The sequence below is a fragment of the Anas acuta genome, chromosome 23 (genome assembly GCF_963932015.1).
Source record: "Anas acuta chromosome 23, bAnaAcu1.1, whole genome shotgun sequence".
NCBI classification, from domain to species: Eukaryota; Metazoa; Chordata; class Aves; order Anseriformes; family Anatidae; genus Anas; species Anas acuta.
In genome coordinates, this window is record NC_089001.1 from 3,744,854 (window position 1) to 3,768,709 (window position 23,856).

The 23,856-nt window shown below is 52.8% G+C and overlaps 1 protein-coding gene and 1 long non-coding RNA gene across 3 annotated transcripts in view; one reads left to right on the forward strand and one right to left on the reverse strand.

Annotated features, from left to right (window-relative positions):
* Positions 1-22,147, forward strand: part of NECTIN1 (nectin cell adhesion molecule 1) — a 79,525-nt gene extending 57,378 nt beyond the window's left edge. Inside the window, exons 6-10 of one of the 2 annotated variants that reach the window (XM_068659472.1) lie at positions 8,202-8,349; positions 9,610-9,697; positions 10,065-10,175; positions 14,508-14,692; positions 20,714-20,824. In XM_068659472.1, the coding sequence (XP_068515573.1) occupies positions 8,202-8,349; positions 9,610-9,697; positions 10,065-10,175; positions 14,508-14,648 (488 nt within the window). In that variant the 3' untranslated portion in view covers positions 14,649-14,692; positions 20,714-20,824. Of the gene's footprint in view, positions 1-8,201; positions 8,350-9,609; positions 9,698-10,064; positions 10,176-14,507; positions 14,693-20,713 lie in introns of both variants that reach the window. The other variant, XM_068659470.1, reaches the window with a different exon arrangement.
* On the reverse strand, positions 11,229-18,772 carry LOC137843815 (uncharacterized). The gene is made up of 3 exons (XR_011089705.1): positions 18,575-18,772; positions 18,120-18,176; positions 11,229-13,729 (listed from the first exon to the last, which is right to left on the reverse strand). It is a non-coding gene; the product is annotated as an uncharacterized lncRNA (long non-coding RNA).
* Positions 22,148-23,856: the final 1,709 nt, after the last annotated feature.

The following is a 23,856-nucleotide window of genomic DNA, read 5'->3' on the forward strand; positions in this document are numbered from 1 at the left end:
AAGGGTAAGGATGCAGATGCAGGGTACTGGAGAGTACAATTATAACTGATTGCATTACAGCATCCTGCATCCATCGTGGCCTTTATGCAGCATCCTCTGCCTCTCCCAGCACCGCTGAGGCACCCAGGCAGCGATTATCTGCACAGACCTGATGAAAGCACCGAGCTGGATCAGGCCCTTCACTCCTTCCCCCATTACCCTAGGCAGAAACGTGTCCACCAGCGGCGATTCCCTCCTGACAGCTCCTCCCGAGACCTGTCAGTTAGTCACTCTTAATCTGTTTTCTGTTCCATCTCCGTGCTTACTTTGATGAGATGACTGGTTTAGTGGGCAAAAAATGACATTGTGTTTGACTGACAAGACCTATTTCCATGAACCGTGTAGACTGGCATTGATTATATTCCTGCCTCTTAATTCTTTATTAACTGCAGCCCGTGTTAGCTTTTTCTTTGATGCCAGCAAATCAGCCTACAGGTTTCAGGTCATTTTCTGTGCCCTCTTCCAGTCTGCCAGAATTAACCTTCTAGAATTTAACTGGCCCAATGTATTTAAAAACAGAAGAAGCTAACAGAGGTGAGTTAGATGGCTCTTTGGCTAAGTTTCCAACATATTTTCTTATAATAAGTGGAGTATCCTAAGAGATGCTGCCCAGCAATCGCTTGGTTCTGCCATCTCCTAACATGCAGAAATTGTTTTGTCATCTCAAAAGCCACGAACAAATTTCAGCTTCTCTCCCGAGACAGATCATGAACAGTTATTCAAATCTTCTGCCTTTTCTGAATGATCACTGCCCTCTTGACCATCTCCATCTGGTAAAGTGCCTATGCAGCAGTGCAAATTTTTTTTCCCCCTGTTGCATTCCCCAGGGTGACCTTAGCTTTTGTATCAACAGCTTCACAGCTTCTCATTCGTACTCACGGGTCCTTCTTCTTCCAAAATTTCTGTTTGATCTGTACTGGACGTGGGGGAAGCCAGCACACACCCAGCTGGAGAAGGTGACGTGGATAAATATTGGTGGTTGCATGCTAAGGCAGAGACTGCTTGCGAGACGTTTGGGGAGTTGGGAGGCATCCTTTGTTAGGAGTCTTTCCTTCCGGTGAGAAGGAGACAGAAAAGCAGGAAAAAGGCTGAGAAAACAATGCCTGTGCTGCCTCTTGTGAGAGCTATGGCCCTGCTCCCCTTCCCATTTGCACAACGCTTTGTTTTTGGCCGTGTGACAGGGACGCAGAGCAGTTCCCCCTCGTGTCACGCACACCTTGTGCCCGCACCCAGCCCCAAGCAGCCTCCAGCTGATGCCAGCAGGGAGCTGAGCTCATCCCTTGGGGACATCCAGGGTACACCAGTCCTGGGGTGCAAGCACCCTGCAGGCAAAACCAGGTAAAAGTGGCCCAGGACCCGTGGCCGAGCAGAGTGAGATGTTTCCCAGGAGTGATGCTGAAGATTGCTGAGCAAATTAACTCTATTAACACAGAGCCTGAGCTGCAGTCCCTGTGCCGTCGATCTGACACGATTCATCTGGTGGCTGCTTGTAATAGCACGACCTTAATGGGCTCATCAAGGAAGCGAGGCTGTAGCTCTGGCTAAACACGGATTTGAGACCTGCTGCTCTCCGGGCAGCTGGAGCTGGCTGCCGAGGTCCAGGGAGATGCTGTGGTGTAAGGGGAGTTGGGATCCGGCCCCTTCCTTCCTCCAGGAGAGGCAATTTCGAGTGCCATCACCTCCTCGAGACTGTACAGCAGGAGAAATAAATTACAAAAGGGATTTGATTGTTCATTACTCTGCCGAGCTGCAAGGAAATGAAGCAGAACTAAAATTAAGGCTTGGGAGGCAGAGGAAACATCAGATAACCCGGGGCTCATCAGCCCCCAGCCCAGGCTGGGCGCTCTCCACCTAACTGCACCGAGCCGCCCTGGGAAGCCGGGCAGTCCGTGGTGTTGGCTGCAGAGAGGGCAGAGCTGGAGACAGCAGAAATAAGGTCCCCCTCTTTGCTAGAGCCACCAAGTGCCACCGAGAGCCAGGGACATCACAGAGCCTGGAGGTAACGGGGACAGATCCTGGCTGGGGTGCAGTGTGTGCGTGCAGAAGGGCGCTGCCTCTGCTGCAAACACGCGGCTGCTGTCGCATCCTCTGGTCTCCTGGCTCTTCGTGCTGAGCTCTGTCCTCCCACAAAGCGAAGAGCTTCCTTCCTGAGCTGTCAGGGCGCGTTTCCAGGTGCTGGTTGACAGCTGCCACGCTTTGCTCCAGAAGCAGGAGAGAAGCCAGAGCGGCGAGAGGAACCTGTGGGGCATCTCCCAGCACAACTCGCCCTACCTCTGCTGGGTCCCAGGGGGTTAACGGGCGGCTCCCCCTGCTCTAATCCAACATCCTCCCTGCTAGTGGCTAGGAGGAGGCTCGGGAGGCATGCGAGGGAAGGTCAGCAGGGGTTAAAGCTGCATTCCAGACATGCTTTTGCAGCCAGCAGCTACTTAACCAGGGCTGGCTCTGCGCTTCCCATGCAGGAGGGGAAAGGGAGGGAGCTGGTGGTTATGGGATGGGGCTGAGCTGCCCCCACCCGCGGTGCATGGCAAAGAGATTGCCTGTGCAGGAATGTGTGTGAAATCCCTGATAAAACCCAGCTCGTCCCTGTGTCTGCTTGCAGCTGGGCGCGCTGCTCCAAGCGGCTCCCCGCGGAGGGCTGGCTCGGCCACTGCTCTGCCAGGGTCTCCCCAGACCACATCTGAGACGAACAAGTGGCTTGCAGAGGTTTTAATTACTGGTCGGGCTTGTAAAAATTACAGAGGGGAACAAAACGGGCAGGGATCTTAAAGGGATGTCACGATGAGTGCCCAGACAGCGGGGTACCCGTGTCCCTGCATGCTCTCGGGATACCCAGCCCCTCGGTTCCCAGCAGAGCAATTTGGGGGGGATGCACCAGGTCACTCGCAGAGGGGTCTGGGTGCACCTCCAGCTCCTCAGGGGATATAAAACCAGAAAAATCTTCTCCTGCAGCCGGAGAGGTCCTGAGCTCCTTCTGTGGCTGGTTGTCTCTGGGCAGGGTTGGGGAGGGCTGCTGGATCCGCTCTGCTCCTGCAATGCCTTTGCCACCAGGTGAAGCCATGAGGCTCCTCCTGCTCCGAAATCCCTGCTAGCAACCTCGGCTAGCCAAAATGCTCCTCTTTTTCCATTTCCATTTCCATTTCCAGCCAAAATGCTCAGCTTTTTCCATTTCGCTGGGCCTGCCTCCCCCAGTTTCTCCCAGCTTAGGTCACCAGATGAGCACCCGGTATGTCCCTGCGAGGGCTTCACTTAAGATACTCAGTGAATGGGGCTGCCCCTGAGAAACCCACCTCCCTCGGACTTAAGATCCCTTTAAAACCTCCAGGGACTGCTGCTTATCCCACCATCAGCCCTGTGCCCACATCCCCTGGGAGCAGCCTTTATTTAACTGTCTTTAACCCTTTGCAGACACGAGGTGCCACGAGGCTCCCAAGCAGCTTGTGCCCGGGGGTGTGCGCGCTACTGCGGCGCGTCTCAAATTAGACAATCCTGCTCGTCTTTAAAACCTAACCGGGGACGTATTTGCTCTGCCAAGCTTTTCAGCTCGGTTTAATTTAGCTCGGCAAACTCGCTGCGTCTCAGGCTCCCTGGAATGTGTCAGGTGGGGTGCATTATAAATATGCATCGTCTGATCTCATCGTGTTACTCGGAGGTTCAGCGGGCAGGAGGAGTCCAGCAAAAGGGCTCAGCCCTTCCACTGGATCAGGACGGCGATCCAGGGCACAGACAGGCTTACTGGGGGCTGGCGCTGTACTGGGACAGCCTGCTTTAGCCACACGGGCTCTGTGTGCTCAAACAGGGGCGCAATTTCGTGCTGAGGCTGCGTTAACTCTAGCAAGGCTGGCAGCTTTGAGGCTCTGCTAGCTGCCAGCCTAATGAAAGGAGAAGAATCACGACTCCCTCCCATTGATTTGCAATGTGTCTGCGAGCAAAGCTGCACGTTGCTGAGTGCCTTGGCTAGCCAGCCATGAAATAGACGGGGATTTGTTTTGTGTGGGGAGGGGATAAGCAGAAACGGAACCCTTCTTCGCAGCTGGTTACAGATGCGGGCAGACCTTTCAGCAAATGGTTTATTAGAAGTGCTGCGAGTTGCTGTGCTGCTTCTCTGTGAAGCACTGAAGGCTCAGGCTGAAGTTAGGAGGAGGCAGAGGCAGAAGAGTGTGAGCTGCAGTGAGCTGGGGCTGGGGAATGACCCAGCCTCAGATTTCCTGGGGGATGCAGGCTGAGCACCAGCAGCTCGATGGGGCTTGGGCTCGCTCTCAGCTGGCTCCATGGGAGATGGCCAGGACAGAAAAGATGGGACAGAATTCTCATAAATGAAGCCTTTCTGCCCAGCAGCACCTCCATCCCACCCTGTTCATGCCAGCAGGGCATGCAGGACCCATTCTGTGCCCTGGGACATCTCTGTGCACAGGGACATTACAAGATGACATTAAGACCCAGCCCCAGGGCAGCACAGACTCTGGGTGGGGATGTGACGGGTCCTGCTCCCAAGGACCCCAAGACCATCCAGGTGCTTCACGATGCAACCAACCCAGCCACTGAAGCATCTTTAAGAGGAGACTACCCCCAAAAGCGTGGCAGACACCACCTCTCCTTTCTGCTCCTCCCGTGAAGTCCTCCACATCGCTCCCCCCGCACCGAGGGCATGTGAGTCATTTCCTCTGCTCCGGCGTGCCCTCCTCTGGAAGCTTTCCAGTTCACCCGTCTTCGCCTCACTTCGAGTTCCCTTTGGGAACATCTCTCTCTCTCTCCTGTGAGCTGGTTCTCCAAAGCCTTCATTGTTCCCCTGTTTTTATTTACTGGTGCGCTCTGCAGCTGCACTATTTCACCCCGCGGGCACGGCGCGTGTGGACAGCTCCATCCCTTTGTCTTGCTGGTTTGAAACGCTACCACGGCTGTTTGCAGGGCCCGGGCAGTAAATCACAGCCACGGCTCCACGGAGCCATCAGCCCTGAGGCTGTTTGGACAAGGGAGGGTTCACAGCCAGAGCTAGGAAGCTCTGCGTGGGCTGCGTGCTGAGATTGCGCCCAGTGTGGCTCTCCTGCTAGTGGGCATCCTTAATTTTTGGGGGAGATGGGGACAGCCAGCACCTTTGGGCTGCTGGACGTGATTTAACTGAGGATCTGCGCTGGTGGATTACAGTATCAGCATCTCAGGAAAATGGTTCAATCGATCTTCTTGCTAGAAAGATCCTCGCCTAGCGCTGGTTCCTCTTGGAAAGCCAGACACGCTACCAGGTGGCTGGAAGGAGGCTTTATGGGCAGATAACCACATTTCTTCCTTTCCTGTGTCTGCTTCCATCTCCAGAAGAGCCGTGGGAGAACAAAGCAACGAACCAAACTGCTCCGAAGGAGGCTGGGGGCGGGGTGTCCTTGTTTTCTCCTTAATTGTAATACTTTGAATTAATTCAGTTTCCAGCAGGAACGAGGAGTTCCCAGCAGCCCTCAGACATCCAGATAAGGCTGAGCTGTTCATTCAGCCCCTTTGGGTTCCCTGGTACCTGCCTCCCTGCCAAGTGCCTCACACCAACTTTTTGGAGAGTTTTGAATTATTTGAGCGTGACACAGAGCAAGGGGTTTTGCATTCTTAATTGGCAAAGCCTTTTCCCACTCCACTCCAGAGGCCCTTGAGCTGTCCTGCCAATTTATTCTGATCCCCAATTCTCCAGCCTTGCAAACATCTTCCCGGGGCTGCCCAAAAGCCCTGTCAGTGTAACCGAGCCCTCACCCCCTGCATTGTACAATCTGCTCCTGATGTTTCCCCAGTGCCCTCCAGTTGGAGCCCAGCACCTCCTGCCCTCCAGGACAGCGGGGTCTGGCAGGAGGCGACCTGGGGAAGCAGCCCTCAAAATACGCAATATACCAGCTGCAGCCCTGCCCCAGGAAGGGGAGAGCGAGGAAACAAACAGCTGGGGATGCAGATGAGAGGAGAATTAAAAATAAATAAATAAAAAGAGGGAAGAGAAAGCAGAAGGGAAGGTCTTTTTGCCTCTTACTCTTTTTCTTCTAGCTGGAGTCCTGCAGAGATGAGCCCAGCACTTCTGCGGGATGGCTCAGCCCTAGGGGAGCAGACCCACACGTGCGGGGGCAGGACTTGTGGCAGGATTTTGTCACAGCTCAGCCAACTCTCTGGAAGTGCTGTGTGGCTGTGCAGCCCCGTTTTAGGCAGCTGGAGTGGGTACCAACAGCAGGATGCTCACACCACAGCTGTGAGAGCTTGGTTATAGGGAAGCGCTGTGATAGACCCCCCAAAACACGTTTCTCCTTGTGCTCCCCCATCTTTTCCTCCCCTCATCCCCTTACTCTCTTTACCCAGTGCTTTATGTTTACATCTGCAACCTGTTGGCTGCATTTCCATTTCTCCAAACCTCCGTACCCCCTTTCTGCTGTGGCACAGCCCCGTTCCAGCTCCTGCAGACTCCTTTCAGCGTTATCCATCTGCCTCCCCACCCCTCCTTTTCTCCTCCCGCCCCCGTCCCCATCTCTCACTCACACACCTGCTGATTTACAGCAATAGCAGGAGGCTGATGTTCCCTGCTCGTTACCTGCCAGCCCGAGAGCCATTAGGGGCTGATCCATCATGGAAATGCCCCAGCCAAAGTGACTGGGAGATCCTTCACCGTCACCATCCCTGCCACAATCTCAAATGCCGTCCGGGGGCTCGGATTGTGACTTGTCAGCTGTCTGCCCGAGCGCGGCTGTAAGCAAGCTGTCTCAGGGCAGAAATATTATTTACAAGATAATGTGGAGAAGGGAAGAGAGAGAAAAGTGACTGCCGGAGACGAGGACGATGGGGAGAGGAACCTCGCGTCTTGATGACTCCGGCATCCTGCCACTTGAAGACATCCAGCTCGGAGCTCTTAATTGGGGAGCGGGGGTGTGGGGAGGCAGGGAGGGGGCTGCCGGTGTCCTCATGAAGTAAGGGAAAAGCAGGTTTGCATGGAAGTCATGGGGAAAGGGGTGCGGGATCAGTGTCAAGGCGGTTCTCGGGGCGAATTCCTCATCGGTTGCAGTGTCCTGGCATGGTGCTGGAAATTCCCGTGGTTGGCACTGGTGCACTAAATGCTCCGGGTCTCTGGGATGCGATTTGCTGGAGAGGGGATTTCCCTGGGAGATGTTTGTACATCTTGGTTCAGTCCTGGATGACAGGAGGGAAGGCGGATGGTGAAGGCTGGCGGTGAGGTGGGCGCTGGGAACGGGGCTGCTGCCAAAGGGTCAGCACAGCCAGCTCTGCACCAGGCTGGTCCAGTATCTACTCTCTATCTCTATATCTCTATCCAATATCTATAGTCCATTATCTACTCTCTGAGAGCAGCCAGTAGCCGTCAAGAAAAGCACAAAAACTAGGTGTGACAGACAAGTTCTACAAAGCACTTTTTTCCTTCTTCCCTGTCTTGCTCCTTCCCCTGGATTTCTCTTCCTTCTCCTCCTCCTCCTCCTTCTTCCTCCATTCCAATTATCTCCTTCTTTCATCACTGCCAGCGCTGTAAGTACAAAGTACCAATTAGCTACTTTTCAAGTTTAATTAGGTTGGAAGGTAGAGCAAATTAAATCCTTTTATCGTACGTTTCAAAGCGGTTTCCCGTCAGGCCCATGGGATTGGCTTCCTTTGGATGAGGTCCACGGTAGTCACCGAGGAGCCGTCCCATGCCACAGAGCAATGGGCCAGACAGGAGATGGAGCACGAGATGTGATCCATCCCTCCCTCATGCCCAAATCCTACCCTCAGGACACCCGTTTTGTAAGGTTTAGGGGTGCCAGGCTCTGATGCACATCCCTCTGCTCCACCTCAATGAATCGAGCGTTGGTCCTCAGCTTTTCTAAGCTCTACATTTAAAGCAAAGCTCTTCTTCATCTCAACAGGGAGAGGATTTCAGTGAAGAGGCTGTGACCAAGCCCTGCAGAATGAGATAATTTTGAGATAATTAAATAATATCGAGTGGCAGGTCCGCATGAGTCCCACAGGAGTGCCCAACATGGGAGGCTGCTTTGGGGCACCTTTATTCCCTGACCCTTCCTTCTTCCAGCACAGAACAAGGGTACATCCAGGAATAACCACCCAATTTAAGGGCAAAGAGCAGAATTAGGAAGCTGCCAGCCCTTGGAGGCACGGTGAGCCGTGTGGCTCTAACCCCCTGCCCTGTGCTTCGCTGTGTGTTGCAGACAAGCCGCTACCTCAGGGCGCCCCGGGCGGCATCATTGGGATCATGGGAGGCGTCATCGCCGCGGTGCTCATCATCGGCGTGGCTGTCACCGTGTTTGTCGTCTACAGGAGGCAACAGAAGAACCGCACGGACGCCGACCACGACCTGTGAGTAGTGCTGTGCTGCCTGCGGGTGCCGCGGGATGGGGCAGCAGACGCGGGGCACTGCCGGTCCTTTCCCTGCCTGCAGGCAAAAAAAGCCAGGAGGCAAATATTTTTCCTGGATTTTCCATGCACGGCGTGGAGCTCAGAGCCAAGAGCAGCACGGATGGAGCCCTCTGCAGAGATGTTCGCCCTGTCCTCTCCCTGCAGAGCTCTGCCCCGCCGCGGCACCCCCTCCTTTCCCACCTTGCCCTGAGAACCCCAAGGCCACAAGTTGCTTTCATCTTCCGCACTCCCCAGTGCGCCGCTGCTACACGCGGCCACATTTTGTGCTCCATTTAATCCCATTTGAGAGAGGGCAGCGGAGGATAGCGAGGGAGGGAGGGAAGGGAACCGCGGAAAGCGGGAGGGGAGACAGAAAGGCACACGAACAACAAAAAAAAAAACAGCACCACAAGGTGAAATTGCATCAACAGCATCAGCCCCATGACAGAGATGCATTCAGACCATCCACTTCCCACAATGGCCCTCCAGGAAGGAACAGGGAACAGCCACTTTAGCTGAGAATAGAAACACAACGGTGCCCTGGACTGCAGAGGTGCTGCCTCTATTGTGGGGTCTGCTCCAAAGCCTCGGAAAGTTAATAGCTTTTCTTTTCTTTAGAGCCATCAAGTCCGTGTTTTGCAGAGCCTCTGGGACCCATTTTACTCCTCCTCTCACCCATAAATTCGGGTCCCATGCTGCAAGCTGTTAGGCTGCCCAGGGAAGCCGCCCATCCCTATCAGAAGATCTGGTGAATTTTGGAGAGGGGAAGCTGGCTAATTAGCAGATCGGAGTTTTAATAAGTTTTGTAACAGGATTAGACACATCTGCGCGCACGAACAGAATGCAGAGAGACAGGCTCCGGGCTGGGATTACAACGCCTGCCAAGCCCTGTGCCCTGGGACAGGAGCTGATCCCCTGATGGGGGGTCAGGGACAAAACCCCTCTGGCATGGAGGAGGAAGATTCAATCCCCTAATGGAAAGCCTGGGGCAGGGGCTAGGGCTCCAGAGCAGCTCCCGAGCTTGCTGTGGGTGTGATATTACCTCCTGCTAATTACCCATTACCACTGCTGGGTGCCCTGTGGTGCCCCAGGAGAGGAACCAGTGACTGCATTGGCAGACAAACACAACCAGACCCTTCGTGCACACAGGATCCAGCCTGTCCTGGTGTACGAGACCCCTTCCTCCTGCCCTCTAACCACCAGCCGCTCCTTTACCTGCAGAATTGACTTGCCTCCATCCCACAAGCCTGCCCCTCCACCGAAGAGGAAACAGGAGCTGAAAAGCCACCTGACTGCAGAAGACATCCAGGTACGGCTCCCCAGCCTCGCGGCGAGCCCCTTCCCCTGGCAGGGAAACCTTGAGCCCAAAGTGCAAATGGAAAGGGGTGCTTTGGATCCTGCTTGCTCCCTTCAGGAGGGATTGAATCCAGAACGAGCTGGTGTTCAGACAGGCTCTTAGGTGTGAGGGCTTTTGAGCATCCTCACTTTTTTTTGTATGGCGTGAGTGGTGGTGATGAGAAGAGGAATGTGAGAATGAAATAAAGACAGAAGGCAAATTATATGGCCAGGGAGAAGGTAAGAGGCACTGCCCTTCATGGCGGCACCGTGTGGTGTCCCAAGCTGTGGCAGAAGGACTGTACTTGCTCCCCTCACCCCTCTTCTCCCTCCTGTTACAGGTTGTTCACCTGGACAACATGAAGCACGAGGAGGAAATCCAGAAGCTCCCCCTGCAGCCTCCGTACTACGACATGGCAGCCAGCGAGCCCTCTCCCTACACCGACAAGCTGGTAAGGAGACAGGAGGCATCCTCAGCCCCGGCCTCGCTGCTTTCCCCCAGGATCCCTCACCCCACGAAACCAAAAACCCCCAAAGCCAGCGGGTGCACCAGCAGCCTTCAGAGCAAGGAGCATCCCATCCCAGAGCACAGACTGGTGGCCCTGCTTCAGCACCTGCCCCTTGGCTTCCACAGGTCCTCCAGCTGGGGTTTTAGGGGTCATTCCCCACTGAAACACCTTTCTTCTTCCAAATCTCCATCAGAGGACCTCCTCTGTAGAGTTAAACCCCTTGTCCCACCCCGGTCACCTCCTGCAGCTGAGCCCCGCGAGTGCCTGCAGCCGAAAGCAGCAGCTCCTCACAGCAATTATCTGCCGGGCAGAGTGTGCCAGAGTTTGACTCAATCGACAAGTTCTTTAAACCCCCTTGTTTTGTGTGGATTTGTTCAGCCTCGCAGAGAAAGGGATGCTAATGTGAGGCAGCAGCAGCAGGGAGATTAAGGGTCAGGGAGAGCTGCTAGCGGGAAGGGCTGCTCGTCAAGGAGGGAGGCTGCTGGAGAAAAGGTTGGGTACAGAAGGGCAAAGGCATAGGAGACGGAGCACAGGTAGCTCTGGAGTCCTTCCACAAAGGGAAAACCAAAAACTTTCCTCCCACCAGGCCTAGGACAACAAGGGAGGGCTCAGGGCTCTGCCCCCCTGCAGTGTGAGCCCGTTTGTTTGAGGGGGCAGCAGAAATACCAGCCAATACTGAGTAATATTTTATGAACGCGGCTAATTATTCCCTTCCCTCCGGCTCATCCCGAAATGACCCCTCGTTGCGCATTCCTGTGCGGATAATGGAAGGATGGGGCCCAGTGACCTTTCGCTAGCAGAAGTCTGCAGCAAGGCAGGCGCCGAGGGCTCAGCGATAAAAGGGCTCAGACGCGGCTCTGTGCTGATGTGATCTTATTTACTTCACCCGAGCTGGAAGTGGCTGGTGTCCCCAAAGAAAAACTTCCCCTTGGAGCCCTCCTGCAGTCCCGGGGCTTGTCTCCAGCCCTTTCCAACCCTCGCTGAGTGGCAGATGAGGTTTAAATGAAACAGGGCACTAGAGCCAGACGGGCTGCTCTGTGGAGAGCATCTGAGAGCTGAGTTTCAGGCAAGCAGGAGGATGGAGGAGCTCGTTTCGGGAAATAACGAGTAGTCGGTTAATTAAGTGGCAGAGTTAGTGATGTGAGATGGGGCCTGATGGGTAGCTGCTCAGTAACCATGGGAACAGAGTTTGCTGCTCTCAATCCTGGTCTGAGAAGATGCATCTCCACATCCCGTGCTTGGCACTCGCTGCTCCTTCGCTGTGCCTCGAGCCAAGTGGCAATGAGCTGCGCAGCCCTGGCTTCCTCTGGCCCATGATAAAAGTCCCTCTGCGCTGGGGATGGGGTCCGGGTGTCTCGGCCATTGCTGCTGCAGCTGTGACCACTCTTGGCACTGATTTGTGGGTTGGCCGTGTCCCCTGTCCGCTGGCCGTGCTGGTGCCACTGGGCTCCCATCACACGTGCGCACCGCGCTGTGGCTTCGTGCTGCAGGAGCGAGATGAGGCTTGCTCCTGCTTCTTGCTAAATCACCGTATCCGCTGGGCAGGCAGCAGGCTGTGCGGGTTTGTGGCTGGCAAGGGGAGGGAGGGTGTCCCTTTGCTGCCAGCGTGTGCTGGATGTGCTGGATCCTGCTCGGATAACGCAGCCAGGGCCAGGTGCGCATCACGCTGCCCAGCCGTGCCTTGCAGAGGAGCCAGCTCCTGCCCCCCTCCCTGCAGGACCACTCACAGACACCCCATTTCCCTTTTTGAAGGGAAGCGATTCTGCAGGAAAACGGAGCAGGCGCATTTGGCTTTAAATGGATTGGGCAAAACCTCCTCATTTGGGATAAGCTGGCTGCATCGCCAGGCTGTGTGAGAGCAACTGCCTGGGGTCGACAATTTCATGGCACGAGAATAGGAGTCAGGAACCAATGAGAGATGGCAAAGAGTGAGAGCGGGGGGAGTGGGAGAGGTGCCAGGAGGAGAAAACATTGGAGAGGTGGGGAGGGAGCAGCCCCAAGTGCGGGTACAGCATGTGGGTGTGTGCCAGCAGGACCCAGGCAAGGTAAAAAGCTGAAGCACATCTGCAGGGACAGGGGCTTCAAGTGAACATGGGTGCTTGGGCATTTTAAGCTGTGGGAAAGATACCATGAACGTAAAGCTGAGGGCACAGACACTCAAGGACAGTGCAGGGGCCAATTAAGGGCACAGACGTGTGCAAGAGGCTGCCTGCAGCGTTTGTCTCCAAGCCCTCGTGGGGCAAAAGCTTTGGTTGATGCGAGGGCATCCAAGCAGGAGTGAATGGGGTGGATGTGTGTGCGCTTCAGGTGACACCTACCAGCAGGACGTGTGTCTGTGAGCGGTGGCACCCATGCACATCAGTGGGTGTGTTAAATAAAGTGGGTGTGCAAAAGCAGAGGCGTGCCCAGCAGTGCCTGCGCCATGCAAACGCTGTGTGCTTGGCAGCGAGGAGGAGCGTGAGGGGTGGAAGCACGAGCGCATGTGGGAGCTGTGGTGTGATTAGTGTAAGTGTCAGCGATACCCATTTGCGGAGCAGAAAGGAAAGTTTCATTGCTGCAGACAGCAAAATAATTCCTCTCGGTTTACAGGGCAATTACCAGGGTGCCGATGCTGATGATTTACACAGAGCGCTTGCATGTAGCAGTGCTAGACCTTGTATACAAGTCACATTATTGATATTGTAATAAATTTTGTTCCAAACAAGCAGCAGGGAGCAGGAGCAAGCCCAGGAGTGGCAGAGAGCAGGGGAACTCCACAGAGATATCACCACCAGGGGAAGGCAGAACTAGTTTGGAGAAGGAGATAAAGGCTTGGTCTGCCCTTCCCTGAGGCTGGAGAGGGTGCTGAGACACAACGACCAAGGGGACAGCTCTGCAGGGCATAGATTTAGGTTTGAGAATGGAGTTGGCACCACTCATCCTCTTCAACATCCATGGATATTTAATCTGCAATGGCCAGAGCTGATCATCCCCAAACAGCCCCTTCCAGCAAGAGGCATTAAACCACATCGTTACAGGGCCATAAACTCCTGAGAATGGCTCTGCCACAGCTGCTGCGTGGCTGAGGACAGCTCCAAACCAAAGGAAGGGAAATGTTTTTGGATTCAACACCTTTTGCATAATTTCTGTGCAAAGTGGCCTTTTTGGAAAAAGGCTGGGGAAATGTGAAAGCTATTTCATGTGGAAGAGCAAGGTCTCTCCTCTCAGAGAGGCTCAGCAGATGTTTGCTGAATGCTAGCATGGAAATTAAAGCAACTCCATGGGGGAAGGAGCCAGGACACCCCTCACACCTTGGCTACTGACACCAGGGCTGTCCCAAAAATGCACCTTTCCTCAGGCTGGTGGCTGTTTTCCCCCATGGAGCACTGAGGGCTCCAGGTCCTGCTGCTTCCCAAGGTCCTCTGGCCATTGCCGTTTGCAAAGCATGAAGGATGTCTGGATAGGAGTGATGAGACAAATTGGGTAATATTCCATTCATGCAGTTCTTGCTGATAAGCCTGCTTAGAAAGGAAAAGCCCGTAAATATTTTCATGCCAAAAGAAGGATGCTTTTAGCATCTATTACATTACCACAATGACAAAATCACGCTGCAGAGTTAATCCGCAGCAGCATAATGTGCAGTAAAGCCTTGTGCAAAAACACAGCATGTAAAAAAGACCATTACAGCCCCCACATTTGGGAAAAAAAAAAAAAAAAAAAAACCAGCAGCACTGGCTAAGCCGTAGCATTTCCCTACAGTAATGTGCCTGCAGCCTCCCCCTGCCCTTGGTGCCATGGCTCTGGATCCACTCCCTGCAGGCATCTCCCTCCTGACACCCCACACTCAATCCTTCCCCATCATCATCACCCCAAATTCCTGGGTCAAGTACCAGCTCAGGTAGCCTGTAAGGCTTGAAATCACTGAACCAGCCCCGGGTGAGGAAGGTGCTGGTCCCAGAGGGGGTGAGGGGGAGATCGGAGCAGGCGCAGGGCAGGGGGACTCAGAGCTCAGCTCACCGGCAGCTTCGGAGAGCGATGCCAGGGGGGCCTGTGGTTTGATTTGGGATTTTACCTGACTGATTGTTCATTACATCCCTCCCTCCCTCTTTCTAACTCTTTTTTCTTCCTCCCCCCTTCGCCCTTCTCTTTTTTCTCCCCGTCCCATCACACACCCCCCTCTCCCACCTCATTCACTCGCTCCCTTTGGCTCGGCTCCCGTGTCCTCACCCCCCCCCTCCTGACCCCCAAATCCTCTCCTCCTGTGTCCCCACCGCCTTGCTGCTCTCTTCTCTCCAGAACTCTGGCAACAAGGACTGTGATGTCCACTATGCAGAGCTGGACACGTCCGCTCTGGCCTCGTCACCCAGCCCTCGGAGCTCCATCCATGCTGGCGGAGACCTAGTCGAGTACGCAACCATCCAGCCCAACTTACGCTAGCGCATGTCACTCTAGGCCCTTTCCCCTCAGATTCTGGCCTCAAGGTACACGATCGCACTCTGCCTTCCTCCCCCTGCTCCTCTGCAGCCAGTGCTTGCCCTGCACCCCCTGCCCTCCCCGTTCAGCAGCCCCCCGGCCCCATCCTGCCCACCCCATAGCCCTGCACGCGATGCTGCCCCTCTGCTCCCCTCGTGCCAGGGGGGGCTGGCAGGGATCTCCTTGCCTCCTGTGCATGCTCTCTGCAGCGTTTTCCTTTGCTTTCTGCAGCGATGAGAGGCATAGGGTGGGGGAAGTGTTAATGGGGTGGTTTCTGACCCAAGCAGCCCCTCTGCAGCCAGCCGGGCTGGAGGCACAGGGAGGAATGAGGTGGGTTTGAAAGGCACAGCTTGTTTGGGGGCTTTTTTTTTTATTGAAAAGAAAAGCAGCATCACTAGGACATTAGGATGTGCAGAGGCTGAGGACAAAACTTTGGGGAGATGTTAAACAGACCCTCCCAAGCTACCCAGTACAAGAAGGGGAGGGAGAGAGAAGGGGACTGAAAGAAGGAGGGGGGGGAAAAATGGGTTTGTGTGCGTGGAAGAGACTATAGATAAGAGGGAGCATATGTGCATGTGTGAAAGAACAAGGTGGGAGAGTATGTGAGAGAATATGGGAACACGGAAAGGCTCCTGCATCTGAAAGTGAACGCGAGGCAGCCAGGGAGGGACTGCGTATGCAAAATACAGAGCTTGCGTTGCACGGGGCTGATGCAGATGGCATGTTGGAGTGCTTGAGAGAGGGAGGGAGATTTTTCCTTTGGTGCTCTCCTTCTCAAACCCAGCGATCAGACCCGCTCATTTGTTCCCTGTTTGTTCCACTTGGAGTGTCACCCAGGCCCTTTGAGCTGGGGTCCCACAGCAGGGACTGCTTAGGACTCGGTTCACGTTCAAACCCACCAGCGGTGGTCCTGGGGCCTCTCTATTTACCAGTGACACTGTGAAGCAGAATGGCATTTGAAGAGGAAACTGGTGTCTTCAAGGTCTTCTCCCACCCCCGTACCCTATAATCTTACCCGTTTCTCAGGAATTAAAGCCACCAGTTCCCTATCCGAAGTAGAGGGGGTACTGGAGTGCTCTGCAGCACCCCAAATCCCTCCGGGGTCACCAGAGGATGCTCACAGAAACAGCAGCTTGGGGATGGAGAGGGCTGGGTTGGAGGAGAGAATAAGTGGCAAGGGAATTGAAACCTTGGGAATTCCCTTGGAAGGAAATAGCTCTGTGCAGGGGGGTGAGCAGGAGGAAAACGACTTTTAAAGAAGTCCCCTCGCAGACCAGGAACATCAGTGCCACCAGGTGGGTGACAGTGGGGCAGAGCAGCCTGAGAGGAAGGCGGGTGGTGGGCTGGTTCAGTTTGCCTCTACCCCCGTGCCCCCTGGCTTTCCCATGCTGGAAGGAGCCCTGTAGTTCCCCTGCTGTAGCAAAAACCTCCCTAGGTAAGTGCCTGCAGCGGGGCCGGCCCCGGAGCGCAGCGGTAACCTCTCTCTCTTGCGGTGTCTTGCCCACCCCTGCTCCCAGAATGAGGATCAAGGTCTTCGTAGACGTAACGAGCGAGAGTGGACAGTAAGTTCTGGGTCACTTTGGGGTTGCTTTTTCTCTCCGTTCAATTTTGGGGTCTATTTGTGCTCAGCCACCAGGCACCAGCCTTTCCAGCTCCAACAGGCTGGAGGAGGCTGTGGTTGGGAGCAGCTTCTTTTCTTTACGCCTTCACCTCCGCATCCCTGCAGCTCCTCAGGCTGCACCAGAGGACCACTCGCCTGGGTACAAACAAGGCAGGCGCTGCCTAATCCATCCTGGGAGGTCTCACCTCGTCCTCCCCAGGGTGGGGGATTTTACTGTCAGCAAAAGGACAGTAATCCTCTAAATCCAAATTTGGAAATCCTCCCAGCTTCTCTGAAGCAAAAATAAAGCCAGTCATATGGTGCTTTGAAGGTGTAATCTCACCGCCACGAAATCTCCCTGCTATGACACACCACAGATCAGGGTGATTTTTTTTTTTTTTATGCTTTTTTAATTATTTCCTCCCCCTTCACCTCCCCACACTCCTGTTTTCACTTTTGTTTGGGAATTTCTTGTCCCTGTTAGAGCAAGAATAGCTCAAACCTTGAGACTTGCATCAAGATCCCAGTAAATCAGAGAGCTGGGATCAGATTCCCAGCTCTGTTTTCCCTACAAAACCCACTATAAAACCACTAAATCTGCACCCATCACAGATTTGGCACAGTGTGAGCTGGGGATACTGAAGAACCACCAAACACTGGCTCAGCTCCCGTTTACCACTTCTCCTTCCTATCAACACAGAAGTTGCCTGAGCACGCCCCTGTTCAATAACCCATTTCCAGTTTGTGGGAGGAATTAAGAAAAGTGCTGAGGTGGCTCCCCATTAGTTGCCCAGCTGTAGGATGAGGGCACCCTGGTTGTGAAGTTTTAGAGGAGACAGCTCACAAGGGAAACAGCATGAGGGTAAAGGTTTAAGGTTATTGATGGCCTAAGATGCTGTAGGAAGAGAGAACAGGTAAGTAGCTATAGCTGAAGAGCTAAAAGCATGCTGTAAGGAGGAATGCAACCTTATGAGTGAGCTTACTGCATAAATAGTACTTGCATGTATCTGTGGGTGCATCCTTCATCATAGCTCCTTCCCTAATTTGGGGGAATTTCAGCTCTGGGGTTTTCCAGAGACTGCAGCAGGTAAATCCTCAGAACATTGAGAAGGAACTTGTCTCTTTTAGATCAGTAAAAGCTGATTATTTAGTGATGATAAGAAGTATTGCACGTGGTCAGATTGGAGGGAAAGCTGTGGCACAGCTAGTCCTAGCAAGGAGATGATCACAAGTGCATAGGAGATGGAGAAGGGATGAGAATAAGTCATAACAGAAATGAAAGCTCTCTAATTCAATCAAATAAAGACCGTTTAAAGGTAATCTGCCGGGCTGTCTGAAATGGATAGATTGCTGACAACCCCTTTAATCAAGCCCTTGAAAATAAAACTGAGGGGGGAGGATGTAACCCAGATAACGAGGAATTGTATGCAGCCATACTGGAAACAAAGACAAGTCAGGTGGGGGAAAGTGGCAGTTCAATTTAATTAGTTCATTATCCCTAATTTAATTTCAAACTTTGTTAAAGATAAATTAGATTTGGAAAAAGTCACAGTGGGACTGGGGAAGGAAGTCAAAGGGCACCGGCTGCTAGATGTTAATAAACATCAGGCTGATTCTCTCCTCTTCCCTTTCGGTACTTAGAAATGAGATAAGGGAACAAAGCAGGAGCAATTGACTCCTGGCTTCATGGGCTAAAGGAAGGTGAAAAGAGACAGGGAACTCCCTTCCTCTGCCCCAGTGCTGGCATTCTCCAGCTGCCCAGCCCTGGCCCTGCTGACCCATGAAAAGTGAGCCCAAAATGGCAAGAAAGGAAAGGAAAGCATGCTTGTACTCACCTGCCCAGAAGAGCTGGCAGAACTGCACTGATTCTCTCTAGCCTTGCTTCATGGATGCTTGTTTCGTGCCCACATTAATCATTAGACAGAAAAAAGGAAAGATGTTTCTGCTGAGCCAGCACATTGCTAATGGGCATCCCACAAAGTAGCGCCTCGTGATGTGCTTCTTGCAGCTCCGGATGCTACCCACGAGCTCAGTTTACACAAGATGTCTATTTGTGTTAACTGAGAGCCTCTTTGCTACCAGACCTTTTGAGCACTCATTTTTGTACGAAGCTCTATGTTTTTCCATTGTATGCCCCAAACACACATAAACCCACCCTCCCATTAACTGAGGATTGATTGCTGGCTAAGAGCTCCTCTCCTGCTATGTCCTACTGGACCCCAGTCACTGAGACCACTTCCCTTTCAGGTTAGCTTTACCCAGGAGGTTCAGTTACCCATTAATGACTTACCACTTAAAGCAGGAGAGCAGGGTTAATACTTTTCCCCCCTCCCCACAGGTATGGAAAGAAGTTTTCAGGAGTTTTCTGCTGCATCTAACATTTCCTGAGAGCAGATTATGCAGGGAGAGCACCTCTGCACAGTCTAGTTACCTCTCTCCTTGACTGCTAGCCCTTCTCCATCCATTTTTATCAGCTGTTATAATCAGAAGAATAACAATCAGCTGTTCTTTGTTCCCTTCTCCCATCATGGTATGGATCCCTGTGCCTGCCATGGGATTTGTAGGGGGATAACTGCCCTTGTTCTCTAAGCGTGTTGTCACAGCCTGCCCAGTTTTCCAGCCACAGGGCTGTGCACAGTTCAGCCTTCAATCCTTTAGAGGCCTCGAATTGATGCATAAACATAACTCCCACCTGAGAGCTGTATGGCAGGGCTGCCCAAACCCTCTGGGAAGAGATTATAGGGGTTAAGGTTCAGTGCTGCTGTGCCTTAGCAGTAAGGGACCAAGAGCAGCTTCCTTATGTCCCCAGCTTGGATTGATCCTGTTAAACAGCTGTCATGCTGCTGCCTAGCTTCTTCCCTTTTACACTTTGCACTTAGAAGCCAGAAGTGGATAAAAACCTTAGGAGATAGGTGTGGGAATGGCTCACTTGAATTTCAGAGATACCAGCGCAGCAGCTCCAAATAGAAGGGATCTAGAGCTGAACGTGTGGCCCCTTGCTGTCTGCCCAGGTCAGGATCACTGACTTTAAAAAGCTTGAGCAGTGGGTGCAGCGTTTTGCCAAGGAAAGAGAACTGAAAGTCAGATTGACCTTAGCACTGCAGCTCCTTTCCTGGAGCTCCAGCCTCCCATCCTCTGGTGGCCTCCACGGCTCTTTGCGAGGCTGCTGCTGGCCTAAGACTGTGCAGCCCTTCAGCTTTCTTGTTGCCTCTTGTAGCAGGCTGAACCATCAATAAATTATTGTCGACACTTTGTTTTCTATGTGATTTTTTAAGTGTCCTGGTGAAATATTTATCCAGGCACTGGCGGCGGAGGAGCTGAGTAGATTGTTCTGTTCCTTCAGGCTTTTTCTCCCGAGGGTCAAATCTTTGTCCTCTTCGCTAAACTGATTGTTTCTGGTACTTTGAAAGAGAACAAGGAAGGACTGCAGGGCAAGTTACTTGCTCCAGCCAGCCCCAAATCAATCCACAGGCATAAAAGGTGATTGCCAGTGGATTTGCTGCCTCTTAGAGATGAGAATAGCCCTTATTGAGACCAAGACCTTGGTGAGTGCTACACGTCCCTCCTGCTTGGGTCCTTTTGCAGGGATTCAACTGGGAGGAAAGGGAGTTTGAGCAGGAGGAGCCCTCCCCACCTGCTGCCACCCCCTGGGGAGCAGGGCTGGGGCTGGGGGGTTGCTCTGCACTACCGGGAGCTCACGCTGCCATCCCAGCGCCCGAGCTGTTTGCCCAGAGCTTTTTTGGGAAAAGGTGTCTCTGTGATTTTTTGCACTCAAACAAGCAGCGTTTGTTCAGCATTGCTTGCTGCCCCTCCGCAAAATTACCTCAATGGGAATCAAAGCGCTTTGGACTCCGGGAGCTTTTCATTTCATGTGGCACTTGGGGAGGAAGAATCGCATTTTGCAAAGCGTCCCTAAAAACACTCTCCAAGCACCCCAGGAAGGTGCTGGGACCACCTCTGTCTTGCAAGTCCTTCATGTTTCCCGCAGTCCTTTTAACTCACAAATGTGGCTGACAAAGGAGCTGCTCACCCAGGTAAAGCCGAGCAGAGGCACTGGGAGCTGCTGGGCAAACACCGGGCACAATAACCCATTGTGCCTCCCGAGCCTGTGCTCAGAGCAATGTGACCTTTGTATAAAAGAGCCCAAGGCTGTGTTAGATCAGCGATGCGTACAAGCAGGGCTTTTTTCCGAACTCAGGTGTGGAAGAGTTGGGAAGACTGAAAATAAACTGCCCTTTCTTGCCCCGACACTTATTTTATGGAGAGAGGCAGAGCCCTTACAGGCAAGGGGCAGAGGATGCAAAATCATTTATTCTGTAGCAAAATGGGCATTTCGGGAAGTGAGGCACGATGTTAAAAACGCGAGGATGTTAAAAACGCGAGGATTTATCACCCGGGTGACAAATCACCCTTGTGTCTCTGCTTCCAGGACTTTGGAAAGTGTCACTCAGAGATACCGAATGCGAGTGATTACCTGAGCCGCTGCTACCCACGCGAAGGTCGATACCTGGAGAAGATCCCCCACGCCTACGCCCCCCTGTCAGACCTCCCGCGAGACCTCTACCCTCAGCACCCCGACGTCTCCTTCTGCTGCCCACCCCCCGGCTCCCGGGCCCCTTACATCTGTCCTAAGGAACAGTACGTCTGAAGTGTCAGCACAGCAAAAAGACGAAGCTAAATGTTTTTCACACCTCCCGACCCCGTCGCTCAACAGCCAAGGCCTTTTAACCCCCCCCCTCCCCGACACACACTTTGCCGTTGCTTATTTTATTTATTGATTTCCAAATTTCGGTGCGGTTGTAAGCGACGTGATTAGGTTAAGTATCTGCCTGGCTTGCTAATGCTCGAGGGAGCACTGCCTTCGCCCACATCTCATCCAGCTCTTGAACCTTTCTTCTCTCGTGCTGGCCCCCCTGTACCAAGCTGGCTGTGTGCATGCATGCATAGGCGGGTGGCAGCTGCCCCGCGTGGGATGGGATGTGCCCGACCCCATTAAATGTCCGTAGGTCCCCTCGTGTCCCTCTCTGCACTGCTTGCACCAGAGTAGCCAGGTGTGGATCCTCCACAACCCTTCTTCCAGCCTGTGTGAAGTTTCAAAGCCCAACCAGTGCCCAAATCTGAGGCTGGTGGTTGTTTTTTTTTTTTACTCCTTTGGAGAAAACTGTTTTCCCCCTTGGCAGTGGGGATGGGAAATCCCTGTTGCAAACAACTAAACAGCCAAGGTTGCTGAACCAAATAATAAGATGCTTACACTGAAAGATGCTCAGAACCAACCAAGAATAGAAAGAAGGGCTTGGTTTAGGGCTTTTGTTTCTTTTTTCCCTCCTACTCCCACTCCAAATTTTTCTGATTGACTCTGTTTAATCCAGATGCCATGGGGACGTAATTTGAAGCCAACGCTTTGGAGAAAGCATCCTTTAAAAAAACTTCTTATAACCTGCAACCCAGAGAGGAAAAAAAAAAAAAATTAGAAAGAAAAATATTCTCTCTAATTTTCCTTTTCAAAGCCTAGTGTGACCCCCCACTAGCTTTTCCCCTTCTCCTTCTTGCATCTGTTGATTGGAATTTCAAAATGAACTCAGGCAGAATATGAAGAAAAAAATCATGATTTCAGGTAATCTTCGCACTCTTAATGAAGGATAAAAGCCAATAGAGGAATCTGGCCTTTTAACTTCTTTTTTTTTTTTTTTAAAAGCATCTTAGTTCTGGGACTATATATTTTTTTTTGATATTTGGAATGTGTGTGGGTATGTAAATCCAAATGTGTACATTACTGTGACCACAAAGTGTTTTAGAGAAGGGAATTTATCTCCACATCACATTTGTGTTCACGTGTATTAGAGAAAAAATAAATATAGATATACACTTATATGTATATAAGAGCAAAGAAGAGGAAGTGGAGAAAAAGGAATGAAAACCCTGTAGAAGAGCCTGGCTTCGGGGATGAATTTCATCTGTTTCACCCAGGTATGGCGTATGTAGGGTGAGGGCTGGGACAGTTGTGAACAAGGGGATGTGCCTGCCTGGTGATCGGGGGTTTGCTTTCCTCTCTCGTGGGCTGGGTATTTGGCATTCTGCACGCTTAGCATCACGCTGAGACCACGAGGATGTCAGAGCAGAGTGCATGCAGGAGGGAGAGAAGGGGACCACAGCATCACCCTGCTGCCCAGACCCCAAACCACGTCCCAGTGCCACTTCTACAGGTGGGAAGTGAGCCTGGTGCCGAGCTAATTCCTCCCCAGGAGGAGGTGTGAGCACTGTGCTGGTCATTCCAGCCCAGCTCCTGCTGTGCCACACTGATGGAGGCACCCTTTTATTTTTGTATACCTGAATCTAAGCAGCTCTCGATGTTCTATGCACTTTCTTTGTCCCCATCACCTTCAGCAGCCTCAAGTCTCACCCTGCTTGCCCCTCTCCCTCCACCGAGAAGCACACACGTGTTCGCACTACCTCGTGGGTTCCCTGCAGGCTGGCACACAGATCTGTACGTAAGGGAGAGGTTTATAACTCAGCGAGGCAATTTAGCACCGAGGGAGGATGGAGCCACGCTCACCAGTGCCAGGCCAATGCCTCCTGTATGCCCAGCAGCCTCCACGTGTGCTGGTGCTCCCATCCCCAGGATGTCAGGGACTGTACAGACACAGCCTTCTAGCGTTAGGTGTGACTTTTCCCGTACCATCCGTGTGGTTTCGACTGCCTGAAGCCTTTTTGGAGTCACCTGGACTCACGTTTCCCTGCCAGCCTCCATAGGATTCAGCCAGGCATGTCCCTACACCGACAGGCTCGAGTGCTACGTGTCTTGCTCCAGATAATGTGTTTCTCTCTTCTTTTCTCCTCAACACACCTTGGGGCACTTTCTGGTTAGCACAGAGCTACAAAATGGGTGTGCTCGGAGCTGAAACCATGGCCAGGACATTCAGCCCAGCAAGGGAGCCGTGCTTTGGACTCTGCCAAATCTGCCTTTGGTCACCCTGGTGGGAAAGGTGACACAGCACGGGAAAACACAGGGCTCTCTGACATCCTGCAGCCAACCCAGCACCACTGACCATTGAGGAGAAGCTCACACATTTCCCTTTCTGCATGCCCGTAATAACAGGATGCCGCCTGCACGGCAGCAATTAAAGTAGATTTGATTGGGAAACCTTCATCCGATGCAGCTTCAGCCGGATCTAAAAATTCAAATAAAAAGTGCGATGTGGTCAGGTTTTCAGGTGCAGCAGAAAACCAGGCAGGTAAAATGGCTGTTGGCAGAGGAGGAAGGGAACATCTTGCAGGTGGTTTCCTCTGCTGCCAGCGGCTGGGGCCGGTGCTTTGATGGGGAGGGGGAAAGCAGAGGCACGGACTGAAGCATTACAGGGACTCTGCTTGCCTTGTGCAGCTTTGAGTTTGAGCTGCCCACAGATGACTGCCACAAAGGGTTTTACTGTGCTTTTCAGCAAAGTGAAAGGATTTCAATCCTCCTCAGAAAGGGAAAACGCAAGAAAAGCCTAAATTCAAAGAGGTCGTTTGACAGCACATACATTAAGCTGAGGGAATGTCTTGGTTCTTGTTGCCTCTTAACATTCTCTCTTC